This window comes from Curcuma longa, unplaced genomic scaffold (assembly GCF_044706935.1).
Source record: "Curcuma longa cultivar G26 ecotype Majalengka, Jawa Barat unplaced genomic scaffold, ITB_CL_G26_1.1 utg2646_np1212_2152390_RagTag, whole genome shotgun sequence".
Classification (NCBI taxonomy): domain Eukaryota; kingdom Viridiplantae; phylum Streptophyta; class Magnoliopsida; order Zingiberales; family Zingiberaceae; genus Curcuma; species Curcuma longa.
In genome coordinates this window covers 608215-632469 of record NW_027435599.1, presented here as the reverse complement: position 1 = coordinate 632469, position 24255 = coordinate 608215, and the positions used below count along the sequence as shown (strand labels likewise).

General features: G+C 35.5%; 2 protein-coding genes across 2 annotated transcripts; both read right to left on the bottom strand.

Annotated features, from left to right (window-relative positions):
• Positions 1-38: 38 nt before the first annotated feature.
• Positions 39-8204, bottom strand: LOC141820022 (uncharacterized). The gene is made up of 9 exons (XM_074707303.1): positions 8079-8204; positions 6038-6229; positions 5291-5367; positions 2884-2937; positions 2206-2478; positions 2038-2100; positions 1558-1626; positions 1374-1419; positions 39-363 (listed from the first exon to the last, which is right to left on the bottom strand). Exons 1-9 carry the CDS (start codon positions 8098-8100, stop codon positions 302-304), a joined length of 858 nt encoding a protein of 285 aa, XP_074563404.1. The 5' UTR covers positions 8101-8204; the 3' UTR covers positions 39-301.
• Positions 8205-8967: 763 nt separating this feature from the next.
• LOC141819984 (protein HASTY 1-like) lies at positions 8968-24255 on the bottom strand. The gene is made up of 22 exons (XM_074707254.1): positions 24016-24255; positions 22264-22365; positions 21753-21896; positions 21592-21672; positions 21425-21494; positions 21223-21293; positions 20954-21117; positions 20779-20850; positions 20468-20705; positions 19775-19837; positions 19416-19700; positions 16215-16328; positions 15979-16105; positions 15721-15890; positions 15527-15628; positions 14413-14516; positions 14002-14302; positions 12094-12326; positions 10549-11046; positions 10163-10457; positions 9869-10052; positions 8968-9429 (listed from the first exon to the last, which is right to left on the bottom strand). The coding sequence occupies exons 1-22, from the start codon at positions 24124-24126 to the stop codon at positions 9350-9352; spliced, it is 3609 nt and encodes a 1202-aa protein (XP_074563355.1). The 5' UTR covers positions 24127-24255; the 3' UTR covers positions 8968-9349.

Here is a 24255-nt window from a genome sequence, read left to right as displayed (position 1 = left end):
AATTGAATGTTTCAGTCGACTCAACTTTAACCAGTCGATAGCAAAAATCATCACATACTGGGTCAAATATTCTGTATCATTGAGAATTCTTTATGTCGACATAATTCGATTTTAAAAAATGAAAATGAAAAAGGAACATCATTTCCTACTCGGAATTTTATTCTCTTAGAACAACAAAAGCTAATATGAAATGAACAGATCCTCTTAACTGATTCAAAGATGAGTGATGGATGGATCAGTCTTCAGTAAACAAACATCAAGCATTGGGGAAACAACTGCAGCAGGAAAGGAAAGATGACCTTCACTTTATCTCGTGGAATGAAGGCAAAACCGCGAAAAGTGGATCGCCATAGCCAACGGGTTCTGTAAGGTTAAAAAATTTGAGGAACAAGCGTGAGAACACAGATATACACAAGGAAAATCAGGCTAAATAGATGAGATGAGGATGAGCATGTAACTATATTTCTTGGCTATGGTGTATTGTCATAACATACAGGTTTTGCGTTTTATTTTCGCAGTAAAAAATTGTAGATGAGCAATAGATAGCTATTTCTAGAGAATGAAATAAATGAGAAATAAAATTAGGAATAAATATTACTTAGTATGGTTCAATATAATGGAATTATAAAATTATGTTTGCATAAAATATGAAATATTTTATCTGACTAGCTTTGCTAACATGATCTACCCAACCGAGTACAACTAATCTACCAGCCAGCCTAATGGCTACCCCCAACTAGCTTATTGTACCCCTCCTAAGTTTGAGGGGCCCATCCAACCTGACACACCCCTACCCAACCTTGAGCCCTACCTATTCAACCAATCCATTTGACACACTTGGCCTGACCAACTCATGATCACTCCATCGGGCCCAACTCGTGCAATCTAGGCTCATCAAGCCTATCCAGCTCACTCGACCCAATTGGCTTGCCCAACCTAACAAATGTAATTGGCCTGTTAGCTAGATTGGCTTGATTGACATGCAAAACCCATCAAGCGTGCTCGATCGCTCGATTTACCAAACCTAAATAGTTCAACAAGCCCATCCGACCCATATTCATAGTAGTCTTTGAAGAGTTAAATAAAGTAAGAATATGCATTGCTTAAAAAACAAAATATATAAAGAATAGCTATTTTGGGATAAGAGTAATGAAGATGATTCCTTAAAAATAGGGAATTTCAATTTCATGAGAAGTGATATTTCAAGTTCATTTTTACAACTAGATATAGGAAACTGGAAATATAGAATAGAATACCTACTCCTATAAACCAAAGCATTATTAGATAGAGCAACTTAATGGCGAATATCAAGATTAGCCAGATGAAGAACATATATAAACATAATTTCTATGTATATAGGCCTTGAATGATACCTCCATCCTCGCAGAGAATTTTTATTACTTCTCCATCTACATCTGACTGCACCAAAAAAGGGAAAAAAAAGTCAGTGAGATGTAATTTGAAGTAATTCAAATATGATCACTATTACCGGTCCCTACTTAAAGGCAGCAATTCAATAAGAACTTCTACGAAAAAAAATAGGGGGGAAAAACTCACCCTAATAGGAAGTTCATTTCCACATTGGCTTAAGAAGCCAATGATTTGCCCTTCTTTGATAACCACCCCCTATATTACAAAAACAAGACTGTTATACATAAGTTATGCTCTAGAAATTTTATTTTTAAAAACAGCAAAAGCAATTTTTTCTAGAAAATTTAATTTTACCCCCAGATTTTTAACACTTTTCCAAAATTCCCTTATAAGGTTGTAGTTAGTGTTGTCAAAATATCCCATGTAGTTTCACTGTTATCTGTTTCCCTTATACACTTGTATAAGTGTTATCAATCCACTCTCCACCACGGAGGATTAAATCAACAACGTTTATGAAAGTGTAGGGAGTAAAATGATATTAGTGAAACAATCGGGACATTTTGAAAACATTTATGGTAGTAAAGCTACAAGAGGTATTTAAAAAAATAATAAACATATGAGGGACAAAGTGAAATATTTTCTCTTTTTCTTTTGCTCATAACAAACCTCCTTGCAGTTAGGAGGCAGCCTTTTGCCTTTTATTGTTCTTCCTCTTTGAAATGAACCGACCTAACAAGCAAAGGCACAACAAACTTTGTGATAAAAAATAAAATAAAATCCACCAGTACCATATATTAAGGTACTAGAATACTAGATCATATAATTCATGCGCACCGAGGGTGATGCTACAAGAACATATGCATCTTGACCAGAAGCTTCTAATGATGCCAACTTTAATGTCTGTGCTGCAGAAATGTTGGTAAATGGGCTGGATGCTTCTGCAGTAGAGGTTTGTTCCATGAAAGTAGTGGGAGAAGCAACTTTTTCCTCCACTGGCTCACTTGGAATTGGTAGTGCTGCAATTGGATTCTCAATAGGAGCAGAAACGACGTTTGGAACAGTTGAAATCCCTACATTTCTTTTCACGAGCATTTCAAAGTCACCGACCTGATGAAATTCCACAGCAGAAATTAGAAGGAAAGTGAAAGGGTAATTGATTATGCCTTTACATCGAAGAATCAGATGATAAGCTGAAGGGATGCCAAATTATTGGTACTTAGGTGGGCACATTTAGCAAGGTTTCTTATTCATGGTGTCACAATTGACCATAAAGTTTTGATGATAAATGATTTTTAATGTTTTTACTCCACTACAAACTTTGTTAAAATTTATTTATTGAAGCAAACCTACATTTCAATGAAGACAAATTTTGAGCTGTCTTTACCAACTTTGTAGCAGGCACCTTTAATTTGAGCTCAATCAACATGCATCATGACGACATAAATTTGATTTTACTGAACAAATTTAAAGTATCAAGTAAATGGTTTGAGACTGATAGAATGCCAAAGGTACCTTGAGTTTAAGCTCTGCAATTTGTGTCTGCCCACAAACATCCTCAATCAGTGCCTGAAAAAGAATAGGCAATATTAGAGGTTCTGAAACATATCATTAGATAGATTATAATATTCTAGTACTATTTTACTCAATCTAAAATACACTGAGAATAAATACTGAGCATCAGATAGACTGATGTCCAATATTTCACCAGATTCTATGTCAGCTCTAGATGCACAGCATCTAAATGAAAATTATTATCGAAGTCTTATTCTTTGACTTCACAATAACACTTTTAAAACAGAAAATTATGTCAAAGGGGCAATTCACTTTCTCACAGAATAAAGCTAATAATTGGAGGAGCACTATAGAAACGAAGAGAAAATGCCAAATCTTGCAGCTCCTGTGAATTGAGACCAATTAAATAGAGGAGGCTATTATCTAAAATAGGAGTACACAAACCATTTCTTCTAAAAATATAAAATTGGTTCAGACATGTGAATGAGATTTTAACGACAGATTTGCAAATGTTTACTAGTGATATACTCCTGCATAGAGCTCAATGGATGATAAAACTCATGCAGCCAACCTTAAATAGTTGGGACAAACACGGCTTCATAATGATGAAGAGTTGCACAAATGAAACTATACATTGAAGGCATCAAATGGATGTCCACCTACACCACCCTATGGAACATCACTCCTCTTTGGAGTAGACATGATCATGGTACAGTTTAAATGAAAGAAAGAAAGAAATGGTCAAGTTGAAGGGAGTCAAGACAAAAGGGGAGCCAAGATTTCATGTTGAATTAGGCTGGCAGCACTGCTAGTAATAAAGTAAAAGCAGGTATTCTTTTAGGAATTTCCTTCGTAGTTGATTCAATGATAATATTTCCTGATTATCTTTTTCTAAAAATGTTCTCATGAAGGGACAAATCTGATTGAATCTTTGATTGAGAGTCTTGATGATTTCATGTTTTCATATTACAATGCAGTAATGAGGCACAACAAATTTACATATTGAAAATTCTTGAGAAGAAAATTTAAAGACATGCCACAATTAAGAATCATTAAGTATTGCTGTCAGAACCCAAAAATTAAAATTAAAATACATCTAGTTTAGTATCCATTTGTTCCATTATCTCCAACATGTTGAGAAAAAAGAAAAAGAAAAAAAAACTGCTTACAAGCAAAAATTTATCTACATGACACAATATCTAACGTGAATTCAGGTTGGTGCCTACCCTCTTTTGGATGGAGGAAAAAAACTAATTGGTAATTATGTTTTTCTAACTTATATCTTGTTTAAAGTGAATGCAGGCTACAATATATAGTGTCAGAAAGAAAAGTTCAAGAATACAGTAGTTGAGAAGGCACTAAAAACTATATGTCTACAACAGGCATCGATCTATCTTCTTGGCCACCAAGAAGATTCACTTGTTTAGTTTGGAGGTAAATAAGAAGCAAGTGAGATCTTAAGGATTCAACAGCTGACAATATGTTAATAGTTAAAAGTGAAAATGAACATGAACCATCAAGAACATGGGACCCTCAACCAAAAAATGAAATAGTGCATTACTCTCATAAAGCTTAAAGTGGCATTCATGAATGGGAAAATTTACAAGATATACGGCAGAACACAACCAAAGAAATGAGATAATTACCAGCATAATTACAAGCCTTAATGTTCTTTTAGAAGAGAGAGAATACACTAAAAGAAGGATTCAGAGTGAATTTAGTAGACTCACTATAAATAGAGGTAAACAAATGTCTATACCTTTGTTTCTCCAAAGTTATGAGTAGAATGTGAGCGCCACCATTTTTCAGCTACTTCATAAAAATCGCAACATATTCTATTGGGAATTTAGCAGTTTATGAGCATGATGATAAGGGACCACTAGGAAGTCATCAAAATTCTAAACTAGATTCTTTTCATTATTTTCCCTCAAGGTTCTGTCATCTGTAGCTGATAGGGAGTAAGTCCTATTCCTTTCAAACACTGGATATTTAATTATTAACAAGAAACAGCTACTAGGAAACAAGGCCTGCTAATTCCAGACACCATCCAAGTATAGTAGCACCTTTGTCACTATATCTCACCCATGATTTTTTTTTTTCTGAAATCTATAGTCATATAAAATGTCTCTTTGCATCACCGAGAGAAATCAGACTCCCTAGCAAGTGATTTTCAGAGACAACTATTCAGGATTGGATTTGGTGTTCAAACAATATAGAAAGAGAACATCAATAACACAGAAATCAAGGTCATATAAATTAACAGTTGACAAGAAATAGCAAGTAAACCATAAAGAACCAAAGCATCAGAAAATCTGTTTAGAGAAATCACAAAATTATGCCAAATCAAGTTATCACATAGAGATAAAAGTCTCTGGCACACGCAAAAGCAACCAAACGAAAGTTTAACCTGGAATCCTTTGGGAAATGTTGACTTTTGAACATTTGTCTGCAGTGACTCACTTGAATTCCTCTCAGGCGTGTCAACTGCATTTAGAAACAAATATAAATTGCTGCCAAGGCATGAATGACTCATGGATTAAAAACACAATCTTAATCTGATTTCCAAAAGAAGAAATAAGAACAGGTTCTGTCTTCCAATCATAGTTGAGCATTCAAAAATGACTAAGACTCACAGTAGTAAATGCTTTCCCCTTATAAAAAATTAGGCAGCCATTCATCCTTAAAGATTATCTATCAGTGAAAAGCCCAGTTTCTAAATTTATGCTTTGTGTCCCCTCACAACAATCTGAACCAAGTAAGAACCATGGACTAAGCTGAAATCGAGCACAAACTAAGGATGAATGGGCATTGCACAAACAGGCCCATGCCCACGCTAGGCCACTAAATAAGAACATGTTTAGAATAGCAGTGAGCAAGGATTTGAAGAATGAAAAACTGTACCGTGATGAGACCCGCTCATCATCTGTTTGTGTCAAACCCATGAATTGCAAGCTCTTTGCAATTCAGATAATAGTTAAATCTCACTTAAAATGGACCATAGATGATTTTAAGTCATAAATCCACAAACTCAGTACTTGTATATTAAGCTTTTGGAAAAGGTCCAACTTAATAATCCAGCATGCAACTAGTTAATTGTGAGGAATCAAAAGGTAATACCTTTCCATTGTAGTAAACAAACATGTGCATGACTTACCATTAGTAACCACTGATGTACTTTGTGAAGCCTTCACAAGCAGTTTTTGTTTCTGGTTCACCACAGTGGAAATGAATCTACGTTGTACTACTGTGACTCTCCATGATAAAGATTTTGAAATAACATTTGAAGCAAGGATGGGAGTACGCTTCTCAAGGGAAGGATTCACTTTCAAAATTGGCATATGAGCACCTAAAAAGAAACAATTATGTAAATGCTTACTATAATATATGGATTGGCAATTGCCAGAATAACAGTAACTGCCAAGAAATCTTCAGTGGACAAACTGGAAAAAAGATGCATTTGCAAACTGAAATGAAATAGCTATAGTATTTTCACGGAATGCAAGAAAGATTTGACATCCTAATAAACTCTAGCAAAATAGCATGAGTGCCACAAGCATGCGACAATTTGGCATCACATGGGAAAAAACAAATCCATAAATTGAATTCATCCACATGTTTCTTCTTATACATTATGATATCAAAATCCACTTAAATAGTTAAACGCAAGGCATCTTCAAAATGATAGGAGCTTGATACAAAAAAAATTACCTGAGTCTTATAAGTTATGCCCAAGTCATGATTATGGTATAACACACTTCAATTCTCATGAACTTGGAACAAATAGCAACCAATAACAAAGAAAAGAGTGGGTTGATCTTGATGGTTGGCTGGTACTATCATGAACATAGGAATAAACATCTTATATATCCACTCCACACAGTAGGACTACTAATGTAGTATTAAGAACTCGAGCAGTTAGTAGTAATAAGCTTGACTTGTTAAACTTAGATAATTATAAAACCAAATCAGGATGTACTAAGTTAACCATCCAATGTTGGCAATATTGGCTCTGATGAGTGATGACATGCATGTATTATGTGCAAAAGCACAAGATAAAATTAATGTGAGAAAATCCTGTGCACAAAGTTCAATCTGAAGGTGGCTTGTGGGAGATCAGTAGTAGCTAATTGAATTCTCCCATGAGTTGTATAACACTCGGTGATCTGAGGGTTTAATTAAATATTTCTACAATTCTTTCAAACTTACTGAGAAAAACCCTTTTCTATAGAAGTATTTTGAGGATCCATGTATTCCAGATCTCTACTTAGGATTGAGTTTACATATTAGTGCTGAACCCTGGTGAGGCTCTGAGTCAGATGTAGATATGGATTGAGATCCACCAAAGAAAAATGGAGGTACCCAACAACCATAGGAAATGTATATGGATCCTGAGGCTTCAATCAGTCACCCATGTACATTTCGAGGTGCACACCATTAGATGGTAATCAAGTCCTGGTCATACAGATAGGGATAAAGGAATTGCCGATAGTGCATACGAAGTTTAACAAGCAACCGTGAAGAACTGGTACATTGACACGAAATTTGTCAATAATTAAAAGGAAATACAAATTCATATATGAAGTGAAACTGGTTGCATCTAGGAAACTGACCGAATTCTTTCTCTTTAGTGCGGGAGAAAATTTTAAATATACAGAATCAGAATCTCATACATAACTTGAAAAAGTCTCACATGATATCAAATCAGGAAATGATGATATACAAATTCTAGAATAAAATAGGGTGACTCCAAAAAATATCATCCAAAATGATCTTCACACGCACACGAATTGTATTGTTCCACCCATCACTGAGGGTGGTCCAAATTGTTTCACCGGATATGAAGCACTCGAGAAGTTCATACCACGTGATGCATCAAACTAGGAAGCTATCGTTCCTGATTGCCCTAGGTTTTCTCCACCCCACACCGGAACAACAGTAAAACAAACATATTGCAATCAGGAATAGCATAGCATTTCTGCAATTTCGCACAATTGGCCACATCAGTTTGCGCGCCAAAACACAACGATCGCCAGCCAGCTAAAATCAATTCAGAAAAGAACACACCACAAGGAAGCCTTACATTCTCAGCGTGCCAGGATACATATTCAGCAAACGAAGTTTGAAGAACCAAAAACATGAGCTGAAAGCGGAGGAAGAAGCGGAATGGGGAAGCAGTGTTCGGGCCAAGAGATTACCGTGGAATGATTGGAGCGCCATCGCGGATGTATCGGAGGAAATCCAGATCTGTAGCGACCGAAGACGAAAACGGAGATGGGAGAGGGAGAAAAGGAACTGGAGCGACTTCGAATCGTCCGTCGATATCTCCGCCGTCTCTCTCTGGCTTCTCCGCCCCGCTCTAAAATAGGTTCACCACTTGGACTAGGAGAATTTTTCGTTCTACCCCCGTACTTTCGTTGCTTTCCTGAAACGTCCATTATTTTACTAAGGAGGGGGGCAAGGAAGGCCTACCTAAGGGTGTAATCAAGAATTTGATATTTGATTGGATAAAATTAATGTATATTCATTTAATAGTAAAGAACATATAAAACAATAAAACTTGAGCATTGATGAAATTGATTTGCCTCATGGATAATTTCTAAATAAATTTATTTATTAATTTATGAAAATTTTAATTATAATATTTTTATTTAAATATATAAAAGATAGTAATTTGAAAATTTTATGATAAAAAATAAATAATATAAATTTCTCATGAAGATAAATGATATAGTGTAAATGAGAGAGATGCAACGTAACAATGATGTATATAACCATAGAAGATGCCTCCGAGGCATAATTAAGTTGATTACTACAGAACAGATTTACTGAAGTGGAGAAGAGTCGAATCTTGACAAAGCCAAGAAATACCCTCTCCGTCATGGCCAACTATAATTTCTCGATTTGTCTCCTCATAGATGATCATGTGATCAACCATGTGGAGCCGCTAAAGTGGCGGATTCCATCTTTTGCTAAAATATAGCCATAGAAAGCACACAATCTAAAAAGCAATGAAACTATAGAAAAAGCATTATAAACTTAGACAAAGATTATAGACAATAGTTTAGAAAATTAACATTTCTGAATTTTAGCTTGTACCTACACAAGTGATGAAAAACACTTATGATGATTTTGAAAATAAACAAGACCCTTTGGATTCTACATGACTTCTAAGAAACGAATACTTGAGGTGTTTAAGTTACAACTTGCGATAATGTACAAGGAGGGGCTCAGGAATGGGCAGCAATGTCGTAATCCTCTCTCAATTGTCGATGCATTACCATTTGAGCTCGAGCGACAACATGCCTTGTTAAAATCATAGAGATCGTAGTGATTTGATTTGCTCTTTTGCTTCATGAATCGCCGTGGTGTTGTTTCTAGTATTTCAATTTGGATATCTTGCTTCTCCATCTCTTGCAGCCTAATTGGAACTTTTTCGTCACTGTCAGTGATGGAGATGAAGCTTATTTCAAGTTATTGCTGCCAGGCCAATGGTGCTACCTTCCTCAATGTCAGGTTGGGACTTTAAGGTTGAGCTTCTTGTTCTAGCTGAAAAAATGTGGATAATTGAAGATTAAATTCAATTGAATAACTGAAGATTAATTTGTACTTAGCCTCTTTCGATCAAGAGATATCAAGTAAACAAACTCTAGCATAAACACAATAATAAAGAATTTAAAGTTATGGAACCCAGAGGCAATCCAAAGTTCACCCTTATGAAGGAAAAGAATTGGGGAGACTTCTGAATGAAATGTTTCATTCTTAAAAAGAAGTGGCACTTATGGGATTATAATTATCTTTTTCAAGAATGATGTCCTTTAATAGTAAAAAAAATGAAATAAATAATTAATCGAAAGCGCGATTGAAATACATTTTCAATTTTGAATTTTATAAATCAAAAACACAATCAGGAAATTAAAGTAAAATTATGTCATGAGCAAAAAACAAATACAGCTTAGGGAGAGATTGAAAAGAAAGAAAAAGCTACCTGTAACATTTGTTATGATGTTGGTGGCCTTCACTGCAGCAAGAGCTCTCAATTTGTTTCTGGTTGCCGATAGAAGCAAGCTCTTAAGAAGTTGTTTTTGTTCTTTGGGGCTGGTAGTTTTAGTCAGAGCATCATCAAAAGCAAGCAAATCATTACTTGTAATAGAAGGGAGGCACAGCAGAACCTAGGTATAAAGCAATTTACATCGCATGGCATTAGTTGAAATTAGGAAGGAAAAAAAAGGCCTTTGCATACCAAGTTTATGGCTTGGTACAAATCTTAGTAGAAGGATACCTGTCGTGGTGCAGGATCTCTATCTGCCAGATAAACATATATGTCGCGACACAGTCCAAGGAGGTCCGAACTAACTATGGCATTGTACTTGAGTGATAAAGCTTGAATTAAAGCAAGGAACAAATCCTTTGCGACAATCTCTCTGAGTTCCACACTGCTTGTAATAATAGCAAGCACAATGATAGACCTGCAGAAAGGGATAACTTTATTCACTGATTCGCCATCTGTCCAAGCTAACGCATCTATTCCTATTCTCAATGAGTGAAGAGCTAGACCTTGGCGTGTCATGAGGAAGCTGCAGAAGTATAATTTAGAGCAGACAAAAGTAAATATGCAGGGATATTGTGACAGTTTCAAAATTTTACAAGTGCTTCCAGAGATCTTACGCAGTCAAAGAATTTGAAGCAAAGGCATTCAACTCTTTAAGTGAATTGGCGCGATTACCAGAACCAAGCTGATCCAAAGAAGGAAGGCCAGTGTTCAGAGCTGGTGAAGCCAAAGTCGAGAGAAGAGAACACACTTCTCGAGTCAAATCGCGGAGCAACTTTTCTTCCATTACTTCCACCTTCAGCTCCAAACCAGAAAGATCGCCAAAGCAATCAGGAACCTTTGCCCTACCCTCATGTAAAAGACTTGACCATGAGCAAGCAAGGGTTTGCCGGCAGTGGAGCAGTAAAGGCTGTAAGATAATTTCTAGCCAAAGCTCCCATAAGTTTGGAGGACAACATTTCACCAAAGGAATGATGACCGAGTGGATAAGTAGTCGTAGATGTCTATACTCCATTGATTGAACATTATCTGTTAGCGCTAATGCAACAGAATGACTCTCAATGCATTTAAAGAATGTGTCATCAATGGTTGTTGATAGTCCTACTACATTATACCTACAATGAATCAAACAAATTGATTAGGTTTAATGCATGAAGAAGAAAATATACAAGGACTGGAAGAGTCTCGTCCTTGTATATTTCGTATACATGTCCTTGTTAACAAATTATTTCATATGCATGTCCTGGTTAACAAACTATTTCATATATCATTTGACAGAATATTAAAGAGCATGTAATCCAAAACAAAAAGAAAGGATTGTGGATTCACAATTATGCCAGAATCTTATATCTTGCATGCAGAATCCTCCAACAATATTAAAGAGCATGTAATCCAAACAAAAACAAAGGATTGTGGATCCACTATTATGCCAGACTCCTATATCATGCATGCAGAATCCTCCAACAATATTGTTGAATCAGGGAATACTGAGAGAAATTACAAGAAAATAACATGAAGAGAAACAAACATAAGGCTGCCAATAACTACACCAGGATACACTTCAATCCCAGTGGCTATCCTAAAAGCATAAAACTAGTTTCTTGTTTATTCTCTACTTTAAGAGGCATTTTAAGATTCGATGACTCACAGTACATTGCATAAGAATAATAATTTAACTTAAAGGAATTTGTTAGTGTATTTCTATACCAATTAATTTCAGCTTACTTCCTTAAGTACGTGAAGTAATGTAACTTCCATGGCCTGTGCATATAATAATTCACAAGCTATGCCCAACATATTATTCTTTTCCTACCCAATTCGAAATAGGCATTAAGTTCGTTTAATGGTGGAATTGTCGTTAGTCAATGAAATACATTTGCATGATTCTCTTGGTGTCAGTGCTTGATTCTGCTGTTACCTGTGGTTAATCACCTTGGTCTTTCTCAAAGTTATTAGCAAGATTCTTGCGATCAACATTTGGTACCAATGCAGTTTACCGCTTGGTTTCTCATTCATAACACAAAGTCATAGGGCATCCAAGCATCTTGTTTGCTTTTAATAAGAAATAATCATTGTTGCCATCTCAACCAAACACTAAGGATAATTAAAGGACAAAAACTTGCATGCTTGAAAGTAGGCAAACACAGAATTCTCATCCTTACCCACTGTCCCTGATTCCCTTTAACCAATTTCTCAAGTCATTTTCACTTAACTCTTCCTTTCTTATTGTGTTGGCCAGAGATCCTCCTGAAGTAGACAGATCTTTTAGCAATTTAGGGGTTTTGCCAAGAAGGCTAGCCCTCTCAGCATGATTCATAGACTTCGCTGCTCTGATTTCTCCTGTCAAAGCTTGGGTTATTGGTTCAGACCACAGAGAATGTATGCAATGCAACAACTGTGGAAGAATAAAAACAAGCACTAAGTGATATCATAATTTTGAAAAGAACAACTCTAAAACATGTATAGAATGCAACTCTAAGATTTTTTTCTTTGAAATTTTAGGTTTACATCAATGAACAGTTTTAAGCTCTTACTTTTTTAGCATTAGTACTAGATGAATCCACCAAACATATGAAAGGGAACACGTATAGTGTACATCACTTGTATAGAAAATGTGCTAATTGATGAAAATCTAGACAAAATATGCATGAAGATTAAATTGTGGAGAGAAACAATCTAAACTAAGGTTTGAAAGTGAAGAGAAAGAAAAGAAGGCAAGGAATGAAAGTGAAGTGAAGAGAAAAATAAAAGTATTTTAGTTGTGCCAAAGTTTTCCTAAGAGGAATGAAATTAAATGGGAAAAAAGTATAAATTTTCTATTTTTTCCCTTTTTCCAAAAATCAAAGGTTGGATGATGATTGGAAAGATGACAACAAGAATCGAAGCCAGAGGCAGGAGCAAGTGAAGTTTTTGTGATATTACTTTCTGCAGTATAAATTTTAAGGGAAAAGGAGAGTTTCTTCTTCATTTTTTCTTTCCCCGGAACTCTCTATTTCCAAAGAAATGCCCAATTTTTTATCTTCTTCCTTTTTTTCTTCCTCTCACTTTTTCAAATTTTTTTCTATTTTTATTTTTTGAAAATCAGAGATTGGTTGATGGTAGTGGGATAAGTCTTGGTGGTTGTTGTTGTTGTTGTTGTAGAGATTGGTTGATGGTTGACAAAGTGATAAATGGGATTCAAATCAAGGTAGAGGCCAAGGCTGGAGCAAGTGATGAAAAGAAGAGTATCTTTATGTAGTATAGTATTACTTATGTCCAATCGGATGGAAAAGATACTAAAGGGAAAAGGATAAATTTACTCTTTTCCCTAGTACAGTACTCTCTCTCACCAAAGAAATGCCCAATTTTTCTTCCTTTTTTTTCCTTCCTTTCCTTTCTTTCCCTTGTAGGAAACGCATCCTAAAGGTTTTAAACTAAGTGGGATTAAAACAAAATAGATAAAATTGGTTTAACAATACAAAAAGAAGTTAAAAGTGAAATGATAATTAAATTGATGGATATGTAAGCAAGAAAAACATATTGATGGAGATATAAATAAGCAAATTAAAGTTGAGGGGCTAGAACAGAGAGGAGCTTTAGAGCCTTTGCTATCCTTGGCTAAAAGAAAATTTCTATTAGATTGTAGACTACAAGTTATACTTCACAGGTCACTATCTGGCAACTAAGAAACAATATACAAAAGGTTAGTATAACAGAGGGGAAATTAGAATGCTACAATACATATACAAAGCCACAATAAAACAAAGGGAAAAAACTACTATCTTGGAGCCATTAAATGTATCTTCACTAATCGATAAAATGAGGGGGAAAATAGGTTGTATGGTTTGGACAAGTTCATGGACAGTCAATAAATTTTATAAACAAGCTGAACCAATTGTGTAATTATGAGTGGTAAAGGGGAACCAATGTTTCATATATTAGCAAGATAGGCAAGACATGGATGTATAGCCAGCCCAAAATAGTCGGGCTCATGTTTGTTGTTGATGTTGTTGCATTAAACTTCTTTGCCTCTCTAATTTACAACTCACGTGCATTAAAATTTATAAAGAAGCGTTGATAATTTCACTCACCCTGAAGAGAGGAGGCAGCATCCATGACAAATGAGAAGACATAGCATGTGGATGAGTAGATGCGTCAGTGATTTCTGAACTTCCTTGCAGATTCATTACAGGCTTCTTAACTCCACTTCTTTTGAGTGCTTTCTCAAAAAAGGTTACATTATGGTAAATTGACCACATAAATTGTGGATCAGAGAACAATAGAGTTAGACCAGCTAGATCAGATAAAAAAGCATTTTGCCACTCTGACTGGGTCCATTTCTTCCTCAATGGTTCAAGCAACCAGACTAATATTTCCTGATGTTGCTGAATCCTATAGGAAAGATGACATATATATCTCTCTCCATAAAGAAAGTAAGAAATAGTATGGCTATGAATTGCTAAGGTCAAGGATGAAGCAATGTCAATGAAACAGAATCTTACCCAGAAGAAGCTGCCATAACAAGGAATGCTTCACCTAAAATATTATGCTCACCCTGTAGCAACCGACCTTCTCCTTGTAGATAGGCCATGGTGTCAGCAATACCCTGCAACATTAGAAGTATAGTTTAGCTGAAAATCCAACTATTTGCCTGCTGACTAGAATCCATCCCAACTTTTTCCAATATCGGTGCAAGTAATTCATAACAATCATGCAAGTAATACAAATAAAATAGAAAACACATTCGTGAATTGAATGCAAGTAACACAAATAAAATAGAACCATCTAGTCCAATCCCAAAGGACATGTTAATTATCTCACGACAAATAAATATTCATTCTATTTCTGAAGAGACAGTTTGATTGTATCCAATATCTTGTTGGCTGTGCAGATCTAATTATATCATGCTATGTTTATTAATAGTTTCTGAAGTGCTTATTAAGTTATTAGCCTTTAAATCTAATCAACATTAATTTAGAAATTAAAAATAATGAAATTACAACGATCCACACAGGTTCAAATCTGAAAGAAATAATATCAATTGGGAGAACTGAGTCAGAGTGAAAGAGTTTAGAGTCAGTCAAGTGTTGGAATTCAGATTTGAGGCTCCACTGCAAGAGGGTTTTGCGATGGAGAAATGATCAATTAAAAGGATTGCAGGGAAAATGTTATTAGAAAGGCTACATTAGGTACTAGAGTTCATTCAAAATTAGCCACTGGTAGTACTTGTAGGCATGGTAAATTGGATTTGCCCATCAATCAGTCCATCAAATCCAAATGGCAAAACTTTTATAGCCCCACTTGGCCTCTTATAGTGGTATGAGCAGAAGTGTTAAAATAGTGCTAAAACAATGAGGATCACCCATGAAAAATATTAACTTATTAACTGATTGGCTAATATCTTTAACAGGTTACATGGTTGTCCAGTAAGGTTACATTACTCTAACCAATTTCCAGAAGAAATAAGGCACATAGTATTTCAGTTGCTCACATCACAAACCATAAAAGACACATACGTGCTCAATGAAATAACTAAAACCAAAGTGGGGTATACAAATTAACAAAGGTTTGTGCCTTTAAAATTCATGAGCAAGAGAGATTAACATTGAAATTAACCTTCATATGAGGAAGAAGACTTCTTCCAGCAGCTTTGGCAATGCGGATAAATGATGTACAAATTTGCAATCTAGCATGTCGAGCATTACTGAAAGATGGATCCTGCACAATAAGGTGAAGTAAACATAACTAAGAAATGATAATATCATTGAATTTAAGAATGTTTCATTCAGAAAATAGACCGTTACTCCAACCTTAATTTCAATAGGAAGTGATGTTAACAGCTCAAAAAGTTTACTGACAACGCTAGCAATTGAGTCAGGATAATATTTGAAATAAGGTCCCAACGAATCCAAATATCTACCGAGAATTACTGCATGTGCAGGTTCAGTCCATCTTAAGGAAAGGAAAAGTTGAAGCAGACCTGGGTATATCGTCAAAGGATAATTTTAGTATGCAAGAAAGTAACTGAAACGTACAAGTCTGCATCAATAAGGAACACAAAGGTCAACCATCAAAAATAGTGTGTAACTGGAACTTGGACTCAGCAACAATATTTGCAAATTCAATAGGGCCATCAAAAATTGCACCAGCAACTGTTTCGAGTCCCATTTGAGCACTTTCTATCAGAGCTAAATTCTAAGGTTCAAGCACAATAAAATACCTCTGCTTAGTAAGGATCAGGAATAAATTGTGCTTCAACTTTCAAGTAAATAATACAGGCTTTCTACTAATTCAAGCATCAAACCTGAGCTGACATGGAGGCATAAGCACAAGTCTTAAAAATCATATTAATTTTCTCTGAAACTCTTGTTGCAGCAAGCAGTGACTTTTGAACAGCAATAAGTTTAATAAGTTCCAGCTGTAAGAAAGAATGTAAAACAAGATTGTCAAACTACATCCCACAATAATCTAACAAAAATGTGAGGACTTCAAGTTATTATCAGCAACAGAGTGAAAGGATAAGAAGATGATAATTGCTTTTCTCAATTACTAGGCTATGGACCGTTAAATCAAATAAAGTTTAGCCCTAAACTATTACAAGTCGTAAACTTGCACATTAACCAAGGGATCAGTACTGACAAGTGACTACTAACTAATATGTTAGCGCTATCATGCCCCAGGTAGTCGGGTTCATGTAGAATATTTTGATGTATTTAACAAAGGATTTAAATTAGGCATGGTTGTATTACTGATTTGTGTGCATTGAGTTAGCAAGGACTTCAACAAGTTGCACACATAACAATAATAGACAATGGTATGAGACATCTGATGATTCCTGGAAGTGATACTTTTGAGCAAATGGTTGAAGGCCAAGAGGTGCAACTTTGGGTAAGTAAAGTTCTGGAGGTGACGTTTTTGGGCAAATGGTTAAAGACCTAAAGATGTGACCTTTGGGCAAGTGAATTTCTAGAGTGTTGAGTATATTGTTGAACCGACTGCAAACTCAGCTAGGAAACAAAATGCTCAATTGGGCTTGAGCACTGAACAAGATTTCATTCGATTGGTGACTAGGTTGAGTCCCGACAGATGGCATACATACAATATATTTCAAATTCCAATCGACTAAACGTGCATTTCAGTCGCTTGATTCTATTTGAAAACTAGTAGTTAGCTAGCCGTTAGAAGACTCTCTATATGAGCATTGGGTGTGCTTTCTCTTGGTGATTGTGCTGAAATTGTAATTGATATTCCAACATTGTGTGGTTGAGAAAATGCAACCAAGGGTTGTAGGTAGGCTCTAATAAAATATTCTTTCTGCACTTCATTTTCATATCTTGTAAAGAAAATACATGTGCACCAAATTGTTCCCCCATTTTACAAGTGGGATTCCTGGTGTAATTCATCTAACAGATCGACAAGCAATGGAGTAGGACTTGGAGCACAAAGCATGTAAAACAACTATGTTAGCATTGGATACTTGTGCTTGCCCTTTTTTTTCTTTTTCCACAATGCTTATAGTCACAAATGAAGACACACAAGCACAATGAGATCTAACAAGTTCTATTTATCCTTGCACATGCATGCAGAAAAGTCAAATTTATATTTGCAAGTTAATGAGCTATTCACCCCCTCCCTCTAACGCACTAGCAGCGATCCTAACATATTACGCTCAATAAATCTATATGATGATCAATTAAACATTATGTAGAAACCCTGATTACACACCAAAACATGTTACTTTTAGTTGTTGGGGATATCATCCCACCCAGATATGAAAGGGTAAAAAATATTGGCATTGTCAGCCATAGGTGAACCAGAGAACTTGGACTAATTTCTGTAATTATGAGAAGGCTATATTGATATAATGAAAAAACTTTGAAACTACCTAGTGGAAGGCTATATTAAAACTATAAATCTGAGATGTGGCCAATTAAGGATGAAAAGTCTCAGCATGTGAAGTAACATATATCATGTAAACCAATATGTGACTGATATTATAAAAAAAACAATTTTCCCCATAGAGAAGGATATCAGAGTACCAAAATTTTAAGTTTTTCTGTCACTGAAGTTTGAAAAATATATGCAGGAAAGAAATTGGGTCACCACGCAGCTCACATACGATATAGAATATGTGGATGCATATGTGTTTCATTTCACAATTGATTTAACTAAAATAACAATAATAAAATAAAATCAACTTAATATTATAAACAAGTTTCTAACACATACCAATAAGCAATAAGCAGAACATATTGCCTTTGTTCAACAAACTTAAAAAACCAATGCACAAATTTATTAGCCTTTAAGAAAGCACATAGGGTTTCTTTTCTTTGAAAAAAAAAATCATAATCATAAAAAACATAATTTAATTCCACAGCCATTACACTTAATCCAAATTTAGTGGTGGTTCTAAGACCCTTTGTTTTGTTCCTGGTATGCAACAACAACAACAATCCAACCTTATCCCACTAGGTGGGGTCGGCTATATGGATTCTTATACGTCATTGGGCTCTATCCCCTACTATATCACCATCTATACTTAAATAAATGTTATCTTGTTTTATTGTTGCTAATCAAGTCTTTTTTGATCTTCCTCTTCCTCATTTGATGTGCGTATTTATCATAGTTTCACATTGCTTAACTGGAGCATTTATTAGTCGTCTAAGTACATGTCCGTACTATCTTAAATGTGTCTCTCAGAGTTTTTCCTCAATAGATGCAACTCTGACTTTCTCTCTAATACTCTCATTTCTTATTCTGTTCATCCTCATATGTCCATATATCCACCTTAACATCCTCATCTCTGCAACTCTCATCTTCTGCTCATGTGCTCGAGTCATAATCCAATATTCAACGTCATATAACATAGCAGATTTAACCGTCATTTTATAGAACCTCCCTTTTAAGTTTTAGAAATACTTTACGATCACATAAAATACTCAACGCTCTCCTCCATTTTAACTATCCTGCTTGTATTCTATGTAAGACATCTCTCTCAATCCTCCATCGTCTTGCAAAAATGATCCTAAATATTAAAAACTCTTAGTTTTGAAGCAGAAGGATATAATCCCTTCTGATGTAGTCAGATTGAACATAAACTAAGAAATTAATAAAGTACATGCAATCTACTCATATATGCATACATGACCACCTGAACGATTTCCAAGACAATCTTAATTACTAAATTACTGCTGGTGTGAGAAACTTGTGATAACTAAAAACACTCAGCAAATACAGATCTAATAAACAAACAAACAGAATGATGAACCAGAATTTTGGCTATGTTTTCTGATGAAAGGTAGTCATCAAAGGTATGTCAGGGAAAACGGAAGACAATGTATCAAATGTCATCCATAATCATCAGGGCCTTGTTCACCAAAAACACATGGACATTAAAGTTAAGGAGAAGTTATTCACTAAGTATTACTGAAAATGGTAAAAATACAGGCTTCATGTCATCTGTTTGGTAATGCACTTATGACTTGTAATGCAATAGAAGTCATACCAGCCTAGAGCGATACTGACTGAAATCAGTTTTTGAATCAAATTCATCATCCCATAGTTCAAAGTCATTTTGGGTGGATAGATTGCCTGCAGAAGGATTTATCTTCAACATTCTCAGGAAAGAAATATCCAAGATAGCTGCACAAATGTCCTCATTGACGAGGACTGACATAATTATCTTCTCTTTATCGGAGGGTTTGGAACCAATTCCCGAATTACCAACAAAATTTTCACCCCCACTCTGTACAGAAGCTTTCACCTTTGATACAGGTTCTCTCATTATTACCTGTGTGTCACAATTATGATCATATATGAACTAGTTGTTTGATTAATAAATCCAGAGCAAGAAATTATACTTACGAGCCAAAAGAGCAAGGATTGAAAATGGAGGGCAAACTTTACATGTTGGTAGTACTCCAGCATCTAAAAAGAGCAGGTACGCAGTTAGAGGCTAACCATAACCAACACAATGCAAAATAAAATATCAACAAAGGGGTCATAGGTCCCATTAATTGTCAAGTTCAAAAAAATAGTATATTGATTAGAGAAATATGTCGATGTTTTGCAGATAATAAAGAGGCAATATTATAATAATAAAATTATCTGCATTCTTGGGTTCATCAAAGAGGGAAGTCTGCATCTTGAAAGAGACTGGAAACTAGACGTTGTTCATGAGCATGAGAGAAAAATCACACAGAAAATAAAAGCATCAAAATCCTAAGAGGTTACATCCAACTAAGCAAAAGGATGGTTCCACAAAAATTTATAACAACTGGGTAGCAACTGTCAATTCAACTCATAATACCAAGAACCAAAATACCTGAGTCGGATTCAACCTCTCTAATAAAAAATACAAAAGAGAGAGAGAGAGAGAGATCCACCCATGTTGACTTAATTTACAAAATGCAAATCCTACTTTTCCCATTTCCAATATCCCTAGTAGTCTTAATGAAACCAAGTTTATTATACAGCACATAAAAGGGACCGTCTTCCCATCATACTAACCTGCACCATCTGCATAATATAAGAATTTAAGAAGGTTCTAGGTCTCACCTGTTGAAGAAATTGAGAAGCCATTGCTCCATCACCAGTAATACATTGTGCATTGGAAGAAGCTAAAGTTACCATACACTCGCATATAGATTCCATAAACTCAAACTCAGTTTCACCAATTGCACTAAAGTTTGACTTGGATTTATTGAAAAAATCTCTTGACACCCTCACTAAAATTTGGAAGATGGACATCATTGCAGAATCAAACTCCACTGTTGTATTATCAGTAGGCCTTTTCCTGCATGTACAAGACAGATTAAACATTGATAAACCATAGCATTGCCTCAGATTCTTACTGATATACATCATACCTTTGAGAAATTAATTTAAAAAACTCACAAGCATGTAGGCGAAATTCATTGTAAGTTAGTAATGATCCACACCTGTCAGAAGGAAATAGTTATCCCGATCAGAGGTTATCTTTAAGTTGTGTATTTTGCTAAAGAAAGATAGATGTTTCAGATAATGATAATAATATCAGCATACCCATGGATCAAACCATAATTAGCGAGATCAGGAACAGGTGCCCATTCAGCATATGCATTTACAGCATTCAAAGAAGCTATTACTGCAGTTGCATGTTGTTTTGCAGCATCTATTTGTTGTCCCATGAACTCTCTTAAAGCAGCTCCAAAATGTTTCTCAAGCAACTAAAACAAGATTTTTTTTTCTTTACTTCATTGGTAATGTCCTTTTAACACTTTTGCCTAACCAAAAGAAATAACCTCTTTTTTACCCAGGCTCACCAAACTTACAGTGTATAATAGTGGTAAAATTTCAGTCAATGATTCAGTAAGCCCACGCAACAATACCCTTCTCCTATCACCTGTTACACTTGCACAATTATACAAATACAGGAAAGAATTATTTTTCTTGCCATTGATCTATATCCACTAAATAGGAAACATAATGATTGCAGAAATTAAAAATTGTGTCCAAAGAAAAATCTTATAGAACCTTCCAAATCTTCGTTATGAATTGTTATGTCTTCAGGAAGCCACCTCAGCACCATGGTAACTAATTCAGCCTGATGTAAAAGAGACAACATACCAATTGTCAAAGGCAGAGACACTAGAATAAAAAAACAACAACAAGAAAAGAAAAGGCAGTGAAGTAATTAGTACCTCGATGGGACCTTTGACTGATAGAGAAACCAAAGTTGGTAGAAGTTCATGCCAAAGTGTCACTCCTTCTCTTCGCACAACCTTATGCCAACAAAAGGGCAATGATATTACTCTACCCATAATGTAGACATATAATTGTAAAGATCAGGAAACAAACGCACCTCTGCAACTAAAGCAGCTGTTTGACTCTTCAATGCCCATTCCTCATGAGGGTTCACCAACTCTGAGATTATACTAATTGTAAGGTTTGCAAACTCTCTCCTTTCTGTAATGTTTAACTCATCCCATCTAAATCGAACCAAATGCTACAGAAAATTCAAAACAAAAAAAATTGCAGCAGGTAGAGAATGTCAGAAGACTTATTTCAATTGGATGGTGTCTGACAGACAAAAGACTATTTCAAAAAGATTTCAAGGATATCAGATCAGATGAAATCTTTTTCTATAATACAAAATTATAGATATATCGACATGATTAGAAGAGACGAATCTGATCAGACCCACATCACGTATAACTGCAATGCTAAATTTTATACATTAAATGAATTAAAATCACCCCTGACTAGTTAATTATCCTTATTTGATGCTGACTATATCATCACATATTAGTTTGCAATAACATGTACACAGCTTCAATAAAAAGCAACAATAAATAAATATAATAAGCAGAGACCTGCAGCATCTTAAACCCATGCAGTCTAATCTCAGAAGGCCAATCCCTTTGAAGTAGGAGAAGAGACGTGCTAGCCAAAGTTTGAACATCCCCACTCTTGACCTACATGGCATATTGAGAACAAATATCAATGCCACAAACATAAAAGTTTTGATAGAGTGACCTAGACACTGATTAAGGCATTTGGACAAAAGAAATAAACAGTTTAGCAAACAAACTGAGTTTAGTTGTCTTGATTTGTTTAATAATTAACATTATAAGATTCCACTTAAACAGGTGAGAACTCAAGAATCAAAGCACCTCAAAGGCTCAAAGCTAAGCATGGCTATGTGACAATGATCAAAGATAACCTAGGTTTGTGTAATTCTAGTACTGAAACCGATACTACATTTCTTTAATTATATTACTAAGATGGAAACAGCCTATTTAAATAGAATATACTATCTAGGAATCCTAGGAATCTGTATGCATCAAAAAGAAATATAGAAAAAATATGGCTGCTTTTTATATACTACAAATTGAATGGACCATTTTTTCCAATACAAAAAAAAACAAACATAAACAGCATGAAATGTAAATTACAAAATGCAAATGGAACCAAACATGATGGGTATCTCATTAAGCAGAATTTTTTCTTTCATTTACATCTTAGAGGAACCACATCCACTATTTATCTTTTTTGAATGCAACAGATTTGAAAAAGAAAATAGTTCATTAGTAATGACGAGGAATATATCTAATACTGTAATAAAAAATAGTTTATTGCTCTAATTCAGCTGCGCTATGTAGGGCAGAACTTTTTATTCTCCATTAGGGATAGCCTTGCAAACATGTGTGCATGATTAATAGAACCTCCTTCATTGATCTCATCTTATTCATAGATCATTCTCTCTTCAGAGATCTGAAACATAAGATTTCATAGTGCATAATCATATTAACCCTCAACCACAACAACTACATCTAATAATGTAAGCCAGGCCGCCCCCACCGGCGTAGCCGAGTTGGTACTTGAGTGGTAGAATTGCCACACTAGAACAAGGTTCGAATCCCATGGGGTTCATTTCCTTAGGTAATAAGTTCCTCCCGCTTAGGAGGCCGCTCAGTATCGTGATTTACCACCCTTCCACAAGCCTTGGGGTGGGTTGTGGAGGGGCGCCTGGGGTGAGCGTTATCACCTTTTGCCACACAGTAATGTAAGTCAGGCCATTATAAGTGAACTGTCATTCTTCCACATAAATGGAGCAGAATTTTTATTTAGTCAAACACACTGTATGGGTAGTGTTTCTATTAACCAAAGTTCAATTTTTTACAACTTATCCTATTCATATGCAATGCCTTCTCCCAAGAATTTCTTCGTAAGTAGGCATATAAGCTCTTACGGCACATGATCCTACCAGTCTTCAAGTATAGCACCCACTAGAAATCCAATGATGCACATTTCCGAATGTTCAAAAGAAATATATTACTCATTCGTGTTTTCAATCTTAGTTTTCTTGCCAGGCGCTTTTGCCCACGCCGATTCTTTCAGGTGTGACGTGGAAAGTTCACAAACTGACTAATTTTTAGGGTAGCATAAGGATGAACTGTCACCGTAATATTATAGCAACAAAGGACCCATTTTTAACATTCAAGATTAACGAAAGCAGTATCCAACAACAGCAACTGAACAAACAAACAATCCAAACTTCGGCAGAGGTACAGGAACCAATCAAACTAAAGCAAATCAGCGATTCAAGAGACTTGGGTGCTGACGGATTCCAAGTAGGCGACGGCGGCCTTGCGAGAATCGGAGGGAGAGCTCCAATCCAGTGCGGCGGCGATGGCATGAGCAACGGTGGCGGCAGTGCTGCTGCAGTCATCCATGGCGCGTCCAGAGCGATCAACGAATCAGAGGCAGAGGGTTTGGCAGTGGATTAAGCAACAAATAGCATCGAATCGCATTAGGGTTTCGGGAAAAACCGAATCGCGAACGAGAGCAAGGAAAAACTCCTC